Genomic DNA, 21,250 nt, shown 5'->3' with positions numbered 1-21,250 from the left:
TCTGCAGTTATTACCTCCTTGGCTGATTCCAATTCAGGGAACACCATAGGTGTTGTTTATTACACTGGTAAAGTGCTCTGCCTCAGCAAAACATATTAGCTTGTCTGCCTCTCTCTAGAAAGATGAATTTCAATCAGATTAAAGCATCTCAGTTTTTCTAGTTGTGACTCACATGTTCAGGAGACAGGATTATAGTCCATTTGAGTGTATTGTTAAGTGATCCCTTTCCCCCCATGGGCACCAGTGCACTTGAATTCTTAGGAAAACACAATGTACTAAAGCAGATTGCAAACAAACAATTAAAAAAAAAAGATAACTAAGTTAGGCTGGTAAAATAACTGTGGAGCAAGAATATGCATTAAATATATAGTCTTAGTAACTGTTGTTTAATTCATATTTACAGAGTAGAAAAGCTCTCCAAGAGAGACTCATCAAAAAAGAGCCAGCTAAACACTTGCTATGAAACAAGGCAAAGAAAAATTTGGCTTTCTAACCTCCCTTTCAGGGTTTGATTGAGGAGCTAACCACTTAAAAGGAATAATTTTCTAGTTCCTCCTTAGAGATACAGGAATATTTCTGTTTATAACAGTAAATTGGGAGCCTTAAATCAGCCCAAAACATAAATGCTGGTATAATTCTAATCATGCTTTGAAATTTGATTTTTCAGACCATCTCTAAAAATAAATGACATTCATAAAATAGCTTATTTTTAGGGCTTTCTTTTTAAATCACACTACGAATGCTTTTATATGCAATGCCTTAATATATGCAAGTCAAAGAGAGTAGAGCTATCCCCAGAGAGACTTTGCTCTGAAGTTTACACCTGGTACCAAACCACAATGAAGTAGCCCATGTCTGCATGCTATGATCCTGGCATACTATCTTCCAGTAGTGAATGACAATTAAACATACCCAGTACTACCCTCACTGAGATGCTTAATGTCATCTGTATGTAGGAAGGATGATCTCATAACCAAAATAAACAGTGGAGGTAATGTGAGAGTTGGCAAGCCTAATGTATGCTTGCTCCTGTCTTTGCTCCTCCTGCAATTCCAGACAACTCAGACACCCATCACCTTTCCTAGTCTAGAATAAACTCCCTATTTCTGCCCAATCAAGACAAGCAGAAGCTGCAGTGACACTTCAGAAAAGATGGGCTAGCAAGAAGCCCAGAAATCTTCAGTCTGTTTATAATCCACAAAAACATGCAGATAGAAACAGAGATGCCTTTGGGAAAGTCTAAGTGAGCAGATACCTTGTCTGCAGCAGTGGCTAGGACATCGTACTGGAACACATAATCCACATTCATGATTTTATGCAAGTAAAGCAATGACTCTCTCTAAGATCATTGGAATGGTAAGAGAATAAAGTGCTAAATAGAGTTTATTAACTAATTACTGATTTGAGTTTAAATTCATAAGACTATTTCTGCTGGAAAGTGTGGGAAGTAGAACTGGAAAATGTAGTTATTTCATTTGGTGCTTTCCAAAGAGAATGCTGCCTTTCAGAAGACAGAAAAATTACCTAGTGTTATACTTTCAGGAAGAAAAATTAAACATTTTTCTATTCTGGATAAACAAAAATGTTGTTTACATTTGTAAGTTCAATATTTAGGCACCGAACCAAATCAGTGCACAGATTCTTCACTATGTTCTAAACCCAGACTACCAATGACTGTTCCTCTAGAACCGAAATGGCTAACATCTATGTATGACCATACAGTTCTCCAGAAAGGAAATAGAAGTGTATCATAGCTTACAGAGGTTAGGGGTTTTGAGCGAATGCATCAGACTAGAGTCAGAGCACCTCGGTTCTCACCTTGTTCTGCCCTGATCTCCTTTTCTGATGTAAGGTTTCCACAATTTTAGGGGCTTAACTAGCCTTTGTAAGCTGTCTGTTACCCTCTGTAAACGATTCCCCCCACCCCGTTGCAGATGGAGAAATTTAACCTGACTGGATCCACTAGCTTGGTGCTTCAGATAACAGTCTAAAGGAAGGTGTGAAGAGTCTGGATCTTCCCTGTTCTCTATCTTCATCTTATTTTCCTCCTTTTTTGTCCATTTTGCACTGGAATTCTCAAAGATCCTGTCTCAGAGACCAAGTAAAATGAAAGCACAGTTACATGTGCAGGATATGTGTGCAACTGTCGAATAAAAACGTAGTAGCAGGAGGTGATATGAGAGGAAATTCATTAAAATATGTAAAATATTTTTGAAACGAAAAAAACTTGAAATTCAGCTCAAGGAAGACAGCTGTGTATTTTTCTGTGTCTGCAGACTTAGTTCAATTTGATTACCCAGTCAAGATATTGATCTTGAACAAGAGCAGCGACATAGTAGCTACAGTATATTATTTCAGTTTTCTCCATGCCATACATGAACATATACTCACTGAGATTGTGGTTATCCTTTTTTTGTCTCTCCTTTGCCATTGCTCGTGTATCTGCTTCTGACAGAAAGTAACACTTATTAAAACAGTCCTTAAGTTGCAATTTCAGCCCTCCTTTCACTTTTTCAAAATGGCCTCTTTTCACTAGGAGTAGGCTTCTAGTCTATACCTTTATTATTCTTTTTATTTTTATACAAGATCATAAGCAAATCTATATCCTAGCAGTACTAAATTTTTAAGCTATCTGGCAGGTTGCTGAAGTTTTTGTTATTGCACATTTTTTATTGATTTAAATATGTAGAAATGCCACGGAGGAATGTTTTTCTCCAATTTGTTGTACTTCATATCAGGATAAAACTTACAAATCCAGATTCACATTGATGTATTGTATATTCCATAATGCAAGAGTTAATCAGATTTCTAGATATTCGTATTGAACAAACTCACTGTTTCCTTTGAATGACACTAATAAAGTGTACATGGTAGTTAGCATTCTTTGGATTAACTGAATGTAACTTTTAAAGTTGTTAATCCACTAATATAGATTTACCTTGAATAGCCTTTTTGTAAGCTTTTAAAAGAGTCATTTGTTCTACCCTGGAACAAATTTAATGGATGATAATTTATTTAAACCGTTGATCAGGAGCCAACATGTGGATGACTCCACTATTTTTCCTAAAAATAATTAGTCCTATTAGAAGCATAATGTTCATTAAAAATATATATATACACATATATCCATAGGGCAAACATTTCTGAATTGTTAGAGTAGAGAACACAAAAATATTTCACCTTTATCTTTTTTACCTTTCCTTCACTGAAACAGTACAAGCTTTGCAAAGTTCTCAGGCAATGATTATGGAAGATCTATTTCATGGGTAAAATTTATTCAACAAAAAATACTATCACTTTTGAAATTATAAAATACTAAAATATCAGTGTTATTTTACCTGTGAGTTCCCTTTTCACAGGTAAAGTAGCTGGGCAAGAAGCGTTTGTGAGACCCATGTTAGCTGGTGCCATTCCCTGGTCACTGCTATATATATCCAAAATGCTGCTAGATAGCTTAAGGGGCAGGAAAGAAGAACAAAAAGAATCAGAATAAGTTAAAGGCTTAAAAGATTAAAACATCATAAATACAAAGAGCAAACTTCTGTGAAAACGAGTTTGATATTCTTCAGTATTAGCTACATGTATTGTCTAAAGGGAAAATTTACCCTTATCTGGTTTTAAGGAAAATTTAGAGTGAGCGGTCAAAGTCTGCTGTTATTCCAAAGGCAGATTTTTAACTCAGGTCCGTACGGATTTCACCTGCAGAGTGATGGCAAGATGTGGTCCTTAGTGTTTGTTTTGGAAGTAGTCCTGTAGCAGATTTTCCAACAGCAGGTTTACCAAAATTACACCTCAAACATGAATTAAGTGAAAGGAAAAATAACCTTGCTAATCTTAAGCTACTCCCAGCGATTTTTTAACCACATCTCTAAACTCTAAATTGGTACTTCATACTGTTTATGTTTTAACAATATAAAAATTCAGTGACCTAGTTAGATGTGATAGTTAAAAGTCGGGATGGACAGAACACGAAAGAATAAGCTTTAATTAAAAAACCTGTGCTGTAGTCAGGATAGACCACATAACCTAACACTTTTAATATGCATAACATATATAGTCATGCATACCATTATCCTTATTTCCTTTCTAAAATGTAATGTCATTTAAACAAACCCACAGAATGTCCTAGAAGAGAAGTAAGGCCAAAGTGCATTTGTATGGATTCCAGACAATAGCCCAGGCCTCTTAACTTGAATAATTTTACACATCAAAAATAATGTTTAAAATATATGGAAGTTTAGTAATGAACAGTTCAGGCTCCACTCAGTTTCTATGATCATAGAGCCAACCTTTTATCACCGATCATATCTTATGTATTGCTGATGATGATGTGAAAACAGCTGTATGAAAAGAGTTCAAATTCAGATTCACAGACAAGAACATGCAAGGGAATATGAATGCAAAGCAACATATTTTTGCATTTTATGATGCATACAATCTTTGTGTAGAATTACTTTTTTCATTCTAGGACACAAGCAAGGACTCAGATACCGAGGCTGTGTTAGCCTGGTCCAGGAAAAGGTAGAGTAGGGAAAAAAATATATATATTTATCTCTATTTCTATAACAAAAGCAATATCTCACAGCTGAGAGAACGAGGAGCAAGACCAAAAAGCCTTTTCTAATTTTGACCAACTGACAAGAAGAAAAGAAGAGCTGATTAAGAAATTTGACATAACATGCATTACTGAAACCTGGGGGGATCTTTAGCATACAACTCATCTAGTATCACTTATTTAAATAATATTTGCTATGGCTAGAAAAGCAGATGATAGGTTAAAAAAATGTAATTATTTTTGTTAACTATGGTCTTGAACTTTGATACATTCATATGGACATATACACTCTCTGATAATACCAGCTTATGACGTATAAAATGATTTAAACAATGTTTTTAAGTTGTATTTTCTGAAATATTGCTGCCAATGTTTGATATGGACAAACTAAATTCATCGTAATCAGTTATGCATATACTTGGCTTCTTAAAAACAGTCATTTTTCCAAGCATGAGAAAAATTGTGGGTGAAACTACTGACTTCAGACATAAACGCGTCTATTGAAATACGCGTGAAATATGAAATATGGAGTTACCTGAGAAAGCTTTATTAAATGATAAGATCAAGTTTTCTACTGCAGATAGAAGATGACTCCAGGTAGACCATATCACTGCTTCAGGGGTGAGTTAAAGGTATGCATCAGAAATAAAAATAAAGGAAAAAGGAAATACCCAACAAACCATGCATACATTAAAAGTTTTAAAACACAAAAAACTGATGAAGAAATCCATCCCAGAGCACCTGGCATTTCTCAGGCAAGTTATTGAGACTCCAGCTATAGGTTTACTGGGAAACGGCTTTTAGACTTTGAGTATTTCTCTTACTTCTTGCAGAGACGGTGAGCTTCGCCACAAGTTGTTTTGAATTGGGACACTTTCTGAATGACTTGCTTAGTGTGAAACTGTCCGGTTTTTAACTATATTTTTAAATTAAATATGCAATTGTAAATAAGCTTTGTTTTCCAGGAAGGAAAAAAAAATCTTTAGTACTAAATTATCTGAGAATCTAATTTACATTAAATTCTTATAATAACTCAGAATGGAATGAAACTATCAAGACTCTTTTTGAATATATGTGTATAATGTGCCCATTTTTAAGTAATTTATGGAGATGCCTGTTACTTAAGACAACTGAGAATTCTTAAATACTATTAGAAATCACCACGCCAAGTCAGTTTTGAAAATCTGCTTAAATATTTGATCTCTCAATGAAAATACTTTTTTAAAGAATGTTTGGAATTCAGCTGAGTATTACCCAAGAACAGGCTATGTTTAATATGTAGGATTTGAAAGCTAAGCACATTCCCACATTAAGCACCTTTGTTTCATTTCTGAGTGGTGAACTGACAAGTATTACAGTAGTCACTACAGCTTTAACTTTGCATTTTCTTTGTTCTATTGATAGTATAACTATATTATTAGAGTTAATTCATATTAGCTCTAGACACATATTGAAGGACTTCCCACATTAATGTAAGTAAATTTGGCTTATTGAAATGATATGAAAACATAGTTTTCATATTCAGCACGGATTTAAAGACTTGAGAGTTAAAGCGACTCCTATACTGATTTCTGTGAATTTTGGATCAAGCCTTCATTGGTTAGTCTCCCGTTCTCATGAAACACTGGGAAACAGTAACCACAAAAAATAATATAATAGTCTCATAAATAATCTAACAGATGATGAACATATATGTACATTTTATATCATATTGTGCATGTTTCACACAGTTGTGCAGGTGAGTTCAGGGACTTGCACCAAACTGATGATAAGTGTTTTAATTTGTAAGGTTATCAATACTATTAGTGGAAAAAAAAAAATCAGAATCTCTAAATGACGGATTGAGATGAATGACACAAACACATGAAATACATTGACAATCACTTCTACTTTTCAAGCAGTTCACCATCTTTATCATCTAAATATAGTTAAATCTCTGTAATCTCTTCACAAAGGCATAAATTAGAATGACCGAGCCCAACCCCAGGACAAAAAGGTTATGAAGTCCAATTGGAGGTCAATAAAAAAGTAATACCAACAAGATACCCGAAAGCCAATGAAAATTCAAAATGGCCTCTCTGATGACAGTCAGGGTGGGTAAACTCAGCTTAAAGCGGCAGGCAAACATTTCAGCTGAATTAGGTTACACAGTTGATGAAGGTGATTTCATCTGATTCAGCTGACTCTGCCTGGAGTGATAAGAAGGACTCATATGATTCCTTCCATCAGTACAACTGCTGGAGCAGGACCATCTAGTGCATCTAAATCTCTAACTGAATATCTGTCCATAGTTTATATCTGGCTGAATTAATTCTTCCATCAAGCAGTGAAATGCATGAAATATTTTCCCAAAGCTCCCACATCATCTTTGTTTCACACAAATGGTCTCTATCTGCATATTCACCTCATCATTCAGCAGTTTTTATCAGGCAGAGGAAAGTAGGGTCATAATTCCACACAGATGATGAAAATGAAATCCAAACCCATGTTATCCATCCACTGATGGTAACAATCTTATAAACTCACTAATTAAAGCAATTCACAAGTGTTAATCACCAAGCATGTCAAAGTCAGCTTTCTAACACTCCACTTGAGAGAAATCGTGGTCTTATGGTAATTGTCCTAAATTATTCTCCAGAACTTGGACATTAGAGGACAAACCTATTCAAGAACACTGTCATAAAAATTCTACAAACTTTGTTCTCATTCATCTATCTGGAAGCACTAATTTCTGGGCTACAGAATTGTGTGTCTTCTTGCTCCATCTTTCTGTTTGAAGCTTCCTTTTTGCACAGATATGAAAAATAAGACCATTTTTAATAATCCATAGGTAAGCTACTCTTGAGGAATGGAGAACTGTGGGTTTGCACTTCCTCAAGTCTTTCATTGTCTCAATCAGTGCACTGAACAATTGGATAACAGAATAAGCAGCTTTTTCATCTGGCCATAGAAGAGACATACAAAGGAAGGTTCTTTTCTTCTCGCCTACATCTTGTCCTGGCTTAGGTTTCCTATCTCCCTTCCACATTAGTCTAGATGATTCTACTCAGTACAGAAGGAGTTGTGCCAGTCTCACTATAAAGTGCTTCTTTCTTCCTGAGCATTTAGTAGAAAACTCAAATATAAGGCATTACTGTAGTGGCCACTATGATGGATACACAGCTTCTTTGTGGACAGAGCCATTAGTGATCTCACTCTGAGACACTATCTTCACTCTCAGTTAGCTGGCACAGCATTTACATGCTTACAGGAGGGCAAAGTGCTTACAAAGCACAAGTAAATTAGATTACCTGTTTACAGTTACTTTATTCCTGCAGAAATGGTTACACATGGAAAAACCTGCTATGAACTTATGTGTTTGGAATAAGCCATAATATCACGATCTCATGAATCATGGCCATAAGCTATGATTCAGAATCAGGAGAAGTAATAGGGGGTAATTCATCTGACCTGCCTTGGACACTTGCAATGAGCTGAATTACCCCTATTGCTTCTTATTGACTCTAAAGGAAGCCTCAGGTGACTGTTTCAGGCTTTGCACATGTACCTTCCTTTTCAAAACCTCACTGTGCTCTTAATAAGAAAATTTCCGAGTAAAGTCTTATTTTAAAAATCATACGAGAACAACAAAGCAAATCAGACTAGATCTTTCTTGAAAAGCATTTGCCTTTCTGATTATGAGGGAGTTAAACATACAAAGCCAAAAATTTAACAAAGTATTTTATTGAAGCTCTCTACCTGAATTTGCCCTGAGTTGATATCAAGAATGAAACATTCCAAAGAATTTGCTTGCTAATGTTATATACAGCTGAGAAAGAGGTTCAGATAGAAATTGGGCAATTTTGCTGATCTAAACAAATGAGGTAAGAAACTTTTTTGTCTGTCGAAGCAGGGATCTGCTTTAGAAATGTAGACATCTGGGAAATAACTTTTAAATTACAAAATTAAAAAATCTATCACAATATATTATAGAAATTATGTGTTAAAATACACCAAGTCATTTTGTTGTGCACTAAAACGCCATATACCACAACGCAATTTATCTCTTAAACAGCCATGTATGCAGCAGGGAAATTTGCGGCTTCAAACAGCTTTCAATTCTTCATTACAGGATAAATATATACATTGACATAATCTTACAAAGAGTCCAATGCAATCTTACTAAAAGTACAAATCATTTGCAATGGCATAATTATGTGCTATATGTATGATAATGATCTTATTCAGTTATATAGTGCTGTCAAACTTGATGAATCCCAAAGCACTTTAAAAATGTAACTGAGTAAGTTGCATCAGAAGCATGTGCTTGCTTTCAGTTAGATACGTATACCCAGTGGCTGACGTGGAAGCACAGTCATTAGGGTATGAAAATGTAGAAATCCCAGGAAAGAATTTATTTACCCTCCTGTCGTCATAAGGTGTATTGGTACACATTTATGTTGTTCTGAGACGTCCTTGTAATTGACATCATTTCCGACCTTTCCATTCACTATATATACATATATTTATATGTACGTGTCTGAGAATTCAGACACAAGTAGCTTGTAAGGGGTGAGCACACACATATTAAAAATAGAAGTCTATAATTAGTTATTTTTCCTGCTTCTAATATGCAGTCAGCTTTGGACAAAAGATTAACAACCTTTAACATAGCATATAGTCAAGTGGGAACAGCCAGTGACAATGTGGTACTGGAAGAGAATAGTACTATATCTAATTAAAACTTCAAGGAGAATTAAGGAAAGGAGACTGTAATTAACTAAGTTAGCATTTGGCAAGGACACTGGGGTTGAAGCTCTTCCTTTTGTATAACGTATCACAGGTTCTTTAATGCCTTTGTCTGAAGACTGGAACAAGAAAATTTCCATTTATGGGGCTCAATCCTGGAAGATGCTCAGCTTTGAGGTTTAGATCAATTAAAGGCATACTTCAGCTCAAGTACCTGAACAAGTGCCTGGCCTGAGCCGAGCAGCACCTTGCAGGATGCAGAATTCTCAAAAACAGCCTGGCACCTTCAGGTGCTGTTGCTGGCGCTGTCCAAGACAAGTACTGGAAAGGCCTCATCCTGAAGGGCCAGTTAAATTTAATATTTGGGTCTGAACTGCTGTTTAGGCAAGCCTCTATGGGAAAATATTAAAAATTCATTTCTCACACAGATAGCTGGCAATGGATAACAACGATCACAAAAACTTAGCAGTCTGTAATACTAAGTCATGTTCTTTCTAAAGGAAAGCATTACTAGGCCATGAAAACTCTCTCCTAACTTAAGAAAAGAATGTGATATTCCAGATCCCATAGCATGGTAGCTAGTAGTAAATATTATTTAATTTCAGTGAGACACAAACCAAGTAACATTTCCATGTCTTCCAGAAACATATGAGAAAGATTATTAATAAGATAACAAAATATAGAAGTGACGCTTGCCTGTGCCTATTCACCTATAGTTCCTAGGCAGCTATAGGTAATGATAAAATCTTCACTTACATGATCACATACTATTTTAACTCTTTTTCTATTCTGCCTAATCTTTGCTTGATTTGATTGTAGTGCAGTCTGTATTGCAGTTTGTATTCAAGTCTGTCAGGATCGTGGCTGTGTCACAGTCAATACTGTACAGATAGAAAATAACTGCTCAACCCTATTCCAAAGGCAGCCAGCTTTTTCTTAATTTAAAAATTTTACTGATTATGGTAATGCTCAGTCTAGACAAAGAGACATAGGACTAGAAACTATTTGCTGGGTATTGAGTTCAATTATCATAGCATCACATAATTCATTTCTTTAAACCAATCATGCTTCATCTTAAAATCAATTAGGTCCTGCGTCTCCAAAATTTTTATTTGGAGCATGCTCCAGAATTCAAATGATCTTAAGTGCCTGCCAAAAAGCTTTCTTTTCATTTTCATTCATAAACAGATTTTTATTGTCGTTTCTATGCTCCTTTAGCTTGTGCAGTTCATTTTCAACCTTAGTGTTTAACCTCCCTATGTGATTACTGTGACTGATCATAGCTGCCTTAAGCCTTCATTTTGCAAAACTGGACAGGCCATGCTCTTTTAGGCAGATGTTTCATGCTATGGGTTATCTGCACAATCCTACCTTTCCTGCTTTGAATAAGTCTTTTGGAAAGGTGGAAGGTGGATACCTTTAATTGTTTACTACATTCTAAAAGTTTTGTACCCACTGAATTCTGCAGTGGATATTTCCCTGTTTCCTGGAAATCTCTCTCTTAATAGATCCTAAGATCGTATTTATCTCTTTTTTCCAGTCCCATCATTTTGATGGCTTATAGCTACCCTCTGAGCAACTAATATACCCAGATCTTTCTCTGTCATTTCCAATTAATGAGCTCTCAGCTTACCGCAGACATTCTTGTTATTAGTATTTAAATGAATGACCTTGCACTCAGTACTATTACATTCCTTCCATTTATACTATTCTGTCATCACAGGCATATAATTCTTCTTCTATGATATCCTGATCCTTCTTTGTATTGACAATGTTTTCTACTTTTGCTAGCACAGTAAATTTCATCAGAACACATGTATTTTTTGTACCAAGGTCAGTAATGAAAATATTAAATAAACTGAAACTGAAGATTGATTCTTGACTCCAGTCATGTACTTCTCTTTCAACAAAATCATTGCTTTCTCTTTTGCCAGCCCCTTACCCTGAAAAGAATCCTGCTCAGTTACCTTTTTCATAATCACCATTGCATTTTACTCATCTATTCTCATAAAAGAAAGCTCAAATCAACAAACTCTGGAGATGCAAGACTGGCTAGGAAGAGTAATTCAGGTAGCAAATAGCGACTCCATACCTCCAAAAGGATATCACTAATCATTGAAGTGATGAAGGATATGTACATTTCTAAAGAACAGACACTTTTTAAGTTAGCAGTTATCGAGCTAAACCTAGCATAGCAAGGGTTTTTGAACCAAAAGTCTCTGGATTGTCCTGACACGTTCATCAGATAGCCCTCTTTCTCTTGAGAGATCAGGGATCAGGCAGCAGGATAGACAATCGTGTTGGTGGAAGCTCATTTCCAGCTACCATTTCTCCCAAAGTCTCCTCAGTTCTCCATTGTAACATAACAGGTACAAGCCCAGGCACGTAATCAGATGGCACGACGTGCCTGGGAAAGGCAGACATCATGAGCAGTCTGCCTCTACCAGAGGTCTTCGTTCTGCCCAGGTCTGAGGTGGCTATGGAAAAGAAAGCAAGTGGGAAGCAAGCTTCATGAACTATCCAGCTAGCAGAAACTTCCTCCACTATCCTCTTTCCAGGGTTGTTCTTAGGCAGGGAGTGAACAGTGAGTACGAAAGGTTTGCCCATCTAGTTCAGTCATGCACAAGAAGGTCAGGAAGCATAACAATTGTAGGCATGCAGCATATTAAGTGCCTACACCCATATGCTTTCCTAGAGAAACAGGCACACATCCAGAGTAGTTGATGTGCAATATAGACACTTCTGAGAACCTTTGGACCTACTACGCATGGTCAGACTATCTGCACTGTCTGCACATACAGACTTGGCAAGCTTCTATAATGGGGAATCATCATCACATACTGCCTTACTTGTCACAGGAAGAAACTAAGCAGCTGCCTGACCCAAAATGCTGGCTACTATTTCTGCAAGAGAAAATGTCTATTGGTGGTCGATAAAACCAGATCACATCCAGATTAAAGTGTTCACATATGAAATATTAGTACAATATTTTATTCTCATCCACTCCTAGATATAGAACACTTAAATCACGGTATCATTGGAACCTAATTTATAACATTACTTCAAAGAACAGTTTTGTAAAATGAGGATATTTCTCCATATTAGCCAAAAAATGTATATTGTCACCCATTTATATAAATGTGGTCCTTGTTTATTCATTTTAATTAAAAAGTCAAAGCAAGAATTTTACAAAGTTTTTGCACTAGTGTCATTTGCATCCCAAATGTAGAAATTTAAATTTGGAACCATGTTCACTGTTCATTTTGTATATCAAGTAAAATGCAGTTTGTTTAGTATTTGTGTTTCTGAGAACCAAAAAATAAAAAATGTGTTTAATTCCTTGTCATTCCTTTGCTGTTTATTAAGCATTACCAGTCAACAAACTATTTTTCAGTCTTTAAAGTACATATATGAACTTCAAAGTGTGCATTGAATTTGGTCAATAAGTGAATTAGTCAATAGGTGTATAACAAATCAGTCATTGTAAGCACGTTTTCTAAACAGCAATATCTGGTACACTAGGTGTTTCCAATTTTTGGCAAGGAGAAAACAGGAGTACTCATACCTTCAATGTGTGTCTTAGGGAATTGTGATTTTGTATCTAATTCAAAAGGACTTCAGACAGGATGAACGATGTTGTGGTTCAAAGCAAGTCCTGCATTCAGAAGACTGGGGTTCAACCCCTAGATTTATTTTGGAATTCCTATGTTGCTTGGAGAAAGGTGAACAGAAACTGTGATATCGTCTTTCCTGTAAAGGTGTTCACACTATAAACTATCAAAAATTATAGTATACTGTGTTTAGAATCTAGAACAAGAGGGTCCTATTAACAGCCGAACATTTTAGGTCCTGTTGTAATTAAAATACAAAATAATTATGACATATCTGGAAATAAATGTTCTTTAATACTAACTAACATCCAAATATTTCATTTCCTTTTTTTATTATCTAAAGAGAACAGCAGAAAAGCAAATGCTTCCCTTTTCAGACTTGTTTTGCTTAGAACAAATTGTAACTCCTTTTATATTTATCCTTAACACAGTTCATAATTACACACTCCTCAGCCAAGGACTTAATGTTCAGATATATTATATTACATTTTATATATTATGTATGAAAACTAGTTCATTTTTTATCTTCAAATAATGGTCATCAAGTTAGTTCATTATTCACTAGAGAAAAATGAACTCTATTCAGATTCCCAGTTACAGTACATTCCTGCCCCAATCATATATATGAGTCCATTGTCTAGAAAAATGTCTAGGCAAATATGACCAAGCAAAGGAATTTACCGGAGAGTCAGCTTTTGCTGGAGAGTTCAGTTATTTTAGTTATGATCTTTTAATAATATGATTTTAGCTGCTCTTGGCTTTTCTGGTTACAAGGGTAACTTAACATATGTAGAACAAAAGTGAAGTGATGTTGTGATACTGCCCTAAGCCAGGTGGCTGCTAGAAATAAAACATCACAGGAATACTGTCCCAATTGTCTCCAAGGATCTGAAACCTATAGATGGAAATTTTAATGGCAACACTGTTATCTCTTTTACAACTATTTCAACAGTAACACGAGCTAATGCACTAATTTCTGGTAGCAAGTAACTTCTTGCCTATCATCTGTAAATGCAGATCATTCAAATTCTACTTCTGAAAAAAATGAACAAACATCAGTACAAAAATTTGGAACATGTGAAAAATTGAGGCTGAGGGATAAGTATAAAGTAGAGTTATTGCAGAATATGGATATTGGGCTTTTTCTCTTAAATACAAATGCTATCAACTCCAATATTAGTATTTATGTCATATCATATACTTTATATATTCTCTTACATTTCATAAATCACCTCAGGATCTGAAAACTTTTCAGTAAGCTATTTAGTAATTTCTGTGATCTGGTGCGTTCAGATGGATTATCATATAACATTCAGAGTTTTATTTTGATTTGAATTCCCTTCTGCAGTAGCTGACTTCAAATATATACAAAAGTCTTTATTTATAGAGTAAATATAAATGCATAGTAAAGTACTTCATAAAGTACTGTATACATATATAGTAAAGGAAAGCTTGTAGAAGGCCTTGGCCTGTGGAGAGGGAGGTGCTGAGAAATGCTAAGCTATCTTGCAGGAGTTTATTTCTCAAAATTACTTTTAAGAAATCTTTGTGTTTTCTACAAATTAGCTTTATCTTGCACTGAAAACCTTGACTGTGCCTGGAGAGCAAAGTAAGTGGCTACTATTGTTGTCTCTGAGGCTACAACAATCTTCTATGTAATCCATACACATGCCATTGACATAAATTCTTACAGATTAGCTCCAGGAGCAACCATCTCCTGTACATTACAGACCCAAATTCTTACCTAATCAACCCTTGGAAACAAGCTTAATGTAGCCTTCTCTACTATCTCCCCCATACTAAAAATTGCAGCTCTTATTTTACCATATACAGAAAAGAAGATATGAGACGTGTAGTAGCAGCTATATTATTAGGCTTTAGGACAAGATGGAGTGTACTTGGTGACAAACAGTGTGAATTTACCTGTAGATCCTTCAAGCTTAGAATTAGCGAGGACTACCTAGACATTGAATGCATTTATTACGTGTCAACAAAAGCAGACTGTAATATAACAATGCATATTAAAAAATCCTTTCCTTTGTCCATCAGCTCAGGATCTACTCCAAAATGCTAATCCTTATGTTTTTAGACACTGTGATTTGTTGAGTAGCTGGGTTACCTATGATGGAGAAGAGATAAAGCTCTATTTTTATAGCCTGCATTTGTATCTTTTGTTTGCCTGTCCCTAAGGGCTGTGATTCATCCAGCTGAACACAGGCATCCATAGTGTGGACATCAGTATTAAAGTGTTTAGACTCCCTTTATGCTTAAGGGAGGAAATAGGCACTTCTTCAGTCCAACTCATTATATACTAAATGTGACATCTAAAATTGGTGAGACAAGTCACAGGCTAAAATTGCCTCTTTATGGTAAATGGAGACTAAAAGAACTTAACAGTGAAGAGTTCAGATGCTAATGAAGAAACTAGATGCAGGTAGTGTAAGATTAGGTGAGAGGAATTCAACCTCATGTTAAGCTAAATGTTGATAAGGTCTTGAGGTTGATTAAATGTAGAGAAAGAAATACTATCTGGCTATGTTACTAGCTGTTTGGACATTTTACATGGATCTAGAGACCTGAAGCTATGTAAAAGTAGACCCATGCTTTGAAGACCTTTTCTACAGCATGAAGTAAGCTGCAAACACTCATATCCAACCTACTTGGAGTAATTCAAGCATGCAAGAGGTCTGTACACTGCCTATTTCACTCAGAGATCACTGTCTCAAACTACTACAATGTGTAAAAGGATGATAACAAACATTCATTTGGCATCTGTATTACATTTAAAACAACAGTGGAAGTGATATCAGAGGACACCTCCACCTGTCAGGAGTTCTAAGTCTGTGCGTTTCATTGTTAGTTTTCTGTAGCTGAAAGGTACAAATTCCTATTAAGCACTTTATTTTAGCAATCCTGAGATTAGTAGCTCATGATTCACATATAGTGCACTTCCTTACCTTTATACTATTGCAGAAAGACAAAGAAAATATTTGCTCACCAGTTTTATTTTTGAGGAGTCTATTATTTCCACAATAGCTACAGATTGTTGTTTCGCCTTCATTTTTCTTTTTCGTTAAACTTGTAAACAATACCAGCGAGTGCTAGACAGAAGCTTATATACCCAGGTGAACTTTGATTCTTCCTTGGACTTTAAGACTAATCTAGTCTAGAATGTGATTGACAAAGCATTTTCATTGATGTTGTGCAGTTTTTTCAAGTTACCCAACCTAAGCAAATGGGGTTGTTAATATTTACACTGTCCTTCTCTAGAGTGGTTTTGAACTTTAGCAGTTTTTGCAAACTCTGAAAAATTGCCATATAACATCATTACTCAGTGAATAAAACATACTAATATGATTATGTAGCAGGGCGCTACCTAGTTCAGCAATACTATATACACCCCTAATGGAACCCACTTTTACTTCATGATTGAATAATCAGAGCAATTATTAAATAAAATACTTAGGAGGATATCTTCTTGAATTTCTTTTTTTTTAGTATGATTTCTGGGAGCGGAACAGACAGCAATTTTTGTAATCCATCCAAATACCAAATGGTAGCCATCAGTACTTGACAAATAATTAATACAAATACAAATTATTAATGCCATGATGAGAAACTATGACCTCAGAGACCTTGTAACAGCAGCAAGAATTTCCAGACGGACAGCATTGTGCTTTTATCAATAAATACCATCTGCATAAAATCAAATGCAGTGTTAACAGATTTAATGAGAACTTTATACCAGTTGTAGTTAACAAAATCATAAAAACTAGAGCTGGAGAAGATCTATCCTGTTCTCTAGTCCATGCCTGTGCAACACAAGATTATTTTAAATGTCAAAGGCTCTGACAAATAAAAGCAAGCCACTGGCCACCGGAGAATTTTCTGTTAGCTGCTTTCTTGCAAGAGTGGCAGAGGTGAAATAATCCTTACAGATTTGGCTCTGAACTGGAGTGGTAGCAGATTGTAGCTACTTATCTTAGTGAAATAATGCACTGCGAATGTATATAATAAAGTAATGCAAGTGAAGCAGTGAAACTTTGCAGGACCCCTAAGGAGGTGCCCTACTGCAGCGCAGTGCCTCAGCACCACACTGTGCCACCTGCTGGGCTGCTTTTCCCAGCATCACACTGGCCTTCAGGCCTCGTCTCTTCTGTCTGATGGCTAATGAAGCCTCTGCCTCTCAGGATACCTGGAAGCTTTTGCTTTCCCTGTCTGTTAATGATTCCTCCAGCTCACAGTCCTCCCACTCAACTGGTTATGGGTGAGCAAATGTGAAAGCAGAAAGTGAGTTAGTGAGGCATCAACTGGGAGCCACTATGGTTATGAGCCCAGGCCTGGGAACTGAGGGAGAACCCACCTGCATTTTGTTGATAGCATAAGGTTGAGCTTAACATTATCGCTGCTTTGCACAGAACATTACTATTCAATGTAACAGCCTAATATTGTGTAAATGTTGCCCAATTAATAATAAAACCAAGTTTCAACTGACGTTCACTACCATTTCTTTAAACTGGTACAAATAAAAATAACATTTTTTTATCTGTTGTTCTAATTCTTCTTTTCCCAGCATATAAATGCCAAATACGTCATGTCAGACTCAAAGGAGAACTGAAGAAATTTGCTTAAGCTCACAACTAGACAAAGTTTCCAGTAACAGATTCATTGCTTGTGACAGCTCTGAATCTCTGAAATGATGTAAACTTTGAAGTGCAAATGGCACCATGATGATTTCAGTAGTTGGAGCTGGAGCTGTTGGAGCAAATAATGCTATTTCAGATCTAACTATTTCTTTCCTTTGAAGAATAATTTTGGAAACTATTTTGCAGATTTTTTTTTAAAAGAACTTCCTTTAATAGCTGTTTGCCTACCTTTATCTGGACTGCCAAGGCTATTTGAGTCCCTGAGTAAGAATACTTCAAATCATATTTATGGTGCGTGTATTCATATGTAATAATAAAAAATGTGCTTCCTGCTGATTAGAAGCTATATCTTTCAGGAAACATGGCTGCTGGCAAGCTCATTCAATGGGATATTTACAGAAATAAAATATTCATTAAGTATTATGAATAAATCAACACATAAACTTTGTGGGGGGCTCTGTTTAGTATTGGAGTGGCAAAAATCAGTTAAATATTTTTCCTTGGAGAGGCTTTCCTTTTTCTCCTAAACAATTTGAAGGGAACTGTTCCATTTTCTTATCTATTGGGCCAGGAACAGTGAGCCCACCTGATTCAACAGATTACTGGTCAGGCATTTGTTAGGGATCTGGGAAGCCCAGTTTTATGCTAGTGCTCTGCCTCAAGCCCTAACAGCCAGGACAGGAGATCTCACCACCAGGTGTCTGATGGCTGCAGAGCTTCTTTCCCCTAGCTTCTACAGAAATGCTTCTAAAAAGTCTGTGAGAATAAAAGGCAACTTTGAATCCTTAGAAATGTTCAAAATATTAAGTTGTTGTTTTCTGCCCTGTCACACCCAGAAATGTGCAGGAGAAGCTGGCATCCTGGCGGAATGTCAATATCCTCTCACTTTATTCTCATTCCAAACCAATCAATTTTCTTTTCATAGAAGTTTTACTGGACCCCATGTCAACATTATCGCAGTAGCTGCACAATGATTTTCTGAGCTACAGCAATTATTTCTGAATGAAAATACAGATAAAAAGACAACCTTCTGTGTACATACATTAACACAACAAAACAACGTTTAGTAACAGTTAAAGGTTTCACTAGGTTACACACTGTCAACTAGAAACTTGAAAAATATAGGAATCTTATTTTTTAACTCTGCTCTTTTCTGGGTCATCTCACTGTAGCTGATGCTCTCCATATCTCCCATGATATTTTTTTTTGCACTTCTCTTCTTCAGATATTAAAAGCAACACATACCTCAGCTTTATAGAACTTGCACTAAACTTTCAATGATGATGTCATATACACTTTACATTAGCAGACCTGCACATCTACATTTCATATGTTCTGAACATTCATAGGTTAAAATATTTTAAATCCATTATAGAATGTTGAATATGCTGAATGTGAGGATTTTGAATAAGAGTTAAGGTTTGATAAAAACGAAAAATGTATACTGTCCAAATCTCTGTCACCATATCTGGCGTAGTATAATATTATTTAGCTTCTAAAACTTATTCATTTACTCTTTGTTTCATTACAAATGGAAGCTTTTTAATGAATCCTTTAAGGTCAGGAAAAGCACCAGCTCATTTGTTGCTCTTAATATGACACTCAGAACACAAATGGGTTTCTTATAATATAGTTAAATAAGTTGCTGTCTATTAGTAAATGGTTTCATAAGACTAAATTATTAGGATGAGGAAAAATGACTTTAAATTAGTCATGTTCTGTTTTATCTTCAAGTTTTCTTTATTAAGTCCTAAATTTTATCAGCAGAGAATTCAGAATTTGAGGTGTGGGGCCCACACTTAAAATTGCACTAGAAGTTGAGATTGTAGTTATTATACAGTTTTCTTACCCCTTTAGTACCACGTCCATGGTGAAAAAAACATCTTTCATCAAGTGCTAGATCATAAGAACAGTTATGGTTTGTTTTCAACTATATTTCCTGGACAGATATAAATACTTATTTAGTCTATAAATACTTTCAGAAGAATCAAGAGACCTTGCATATAACAAGGACCTAGACCTATCTTTGACCCCAGCTTCTTAAAAGCAATTAAAAGTTTCTAGTATTAGGGTGACATTAAGAGCAAGAGAAACATAGCCAGAGCATTCCCTGATTTGAGTGATTCTTATGTTGCTGCTCACCAATAGAAGCTTTTATGAAATTATGAATTTTAGGCCAAATACAGTAAAAGCAAGAAAAAGAGCTCTTTAGTAGCTGTGCTATTTTTAATGAGAAGTGGAGGGATGTTGCTGTTTTCACTTCTCTGATTCTACTAATACATGACTGTAATTCATTAATTGAGGGTCAAACAATGAACCTCTGAGCAATTATTCACATGAGTAGTCTCATAGAATTCAATGTCCTCATTTAATGTGCCCATTAAAATGGTACACGGGTGCATCTTACTAAAGTAAACATTAGTTCATAGCAACACACAATGGTTAGCCCTGCAAAATCCCTAATCTCACCCGCCCTTTACTGAGAAAAATGAGAAAAGCAAATTGCTTCATGAATCTGCTTCATGAGTTTGGCTTGGCCAAGCAAGGAGTTTAATGAAAAGATGAGCCTGACACATATTCAGAAAAACAAGAGACTCAGATTTTTTCAGAATTTTAGAGACTCTTTTGCATAGTTCGGACAAATTCAAGAGAATACCAAGGAAGGAAAAATCTAAGATGTGACCCAAAAGATTCTTCAGCTTTGCCCGGATAAGCATAAAGAGGAAAGAAATGCCAAGTGAGCCAGGCTCACTGGCCAGGCCCATTGATCTCATTTGTAATCTCATTTACTTGATGTTGATAGCAGACATCATAAAAGGGCCTATGCAAAGGATGAAAGAGCTGATATGAATCTTTGTATAAAACTGTTTAAGTACTATATAACGACGGTTCCTCTCCTCAGGAGCATGAATAAAGTTAGATGTTCTCTCATTTCTGATAACTTGTCTCTAATCCAATATTGTCGTAATTTATCCGTGTTTTTACCTCAGATAAATAAAATGTCCTCACGCTTTATAAGATGTTGAAAAACTGGACCTGAAGTACATCTTTTCTGCCTGCCTCTCTATCTTTCTCTATTCAATATGCTTATGCAGCTTATGAATGAAATTTTGAAGGCAAGTTTAGGACGTTGTCATAAAGATGCCACAAAATAGTGAGTCACAAGCTACGTGTCTGAAGTCATGTGCCTGAATTCACCTCCATATAACCATGTTTTTCATACGTTTTTTGGAGTTAAAATTGTCAAAAGAGAAGATGGAAGAGGCAGAAACATTGCTGGACTTGTTTCCACACTTGCACAGCCCACAGGCCCTGTTGAAGGCAGGCTTCATTTTGCCACAGTACTGCAGTAGGCAATTTGGAAAAACACTCTCTTTTCCTGGTTTAACTAAGAGTCTGAGGACTTCTGCAGCACAAACAAAAATGTAGGTAGCATTATCCAGCCCAAAGGCATTGCAAGAGTCTCAAATCTTTTAAATAGAATACAATTGGGCCTAAAAGTCACTGCCTATTGCTTTGCTCTTCAAAAACAGGGCATTCAATACATTTCGCATATGTCCTTCATGGCTGAAGATAGAAGCTAATGAGTCTAGAATCAACAAAGATTAATATTATCCAGTTTTAAAAGGTGTTAAGGGAGTGTGAGTCCAATCCAAAATAGAGAATTCATTCTTCCCATCACCATCCCATTGTACCACACCAGAAAGGAT

At 35.8% G+C, this 21,250-nt stretch overlaps 1 protein-coding gene across 6 annotated transcripts in view; it reads right to left on the bottom strand.

Annotated features, from left to right (window-relative positions):
* TFEC (transcription factor EC) overlaps positions 1-21,250 on the bottom strand; it is a 141,685-nt gene that overhangs the window by 14,121 nt on the left and 106,314 nt on the right. For 4 of the 6 annotated variants that reach the window (XM_068932839.1, XM_068932807.1, XM_068932817.1 and 1 more), the window contains 2 exons: positions 3,339-3,453; positions 2,392-2,448 (listed from right to left, as the gene is read on the bottom strand). In XM_068932839.1, the coding sequence (XP_068788940.1) occupies positions 2,392-2,448; positions 3,339-3,453 (172 nt within the window). The remainder of the gene's footprint in view (positions 1-2,391; positions 2,449-3,338; positions 3,454-21,250) is intronic. The other 2 variants (XM_068932812.1, XM_068932828.1) reach the window with 1 other exon arrangement.

The sequence above is a fragment of the Struthio camelus genome, chromosome 1 (assembly GCF_040807025.1).
Source record: "Struthio camelus isolate bStrCam1 chromosome 1, bStrCam1.hap1, whole genome shotgun sequence".
In the NCBI taxonomy this organism is placed as follows: domain Eukaryota; kingdom Metazoa; phylum Chordata; class Aves; order Struthioniformes; family Struthionidae; genus Struthio; species Struthio camelus.
The sequence above is the reverse complement of the archived record's forward strand: the minus strand, read 5'-3'. Positions and strand labels throughout refer to the sequence as shown.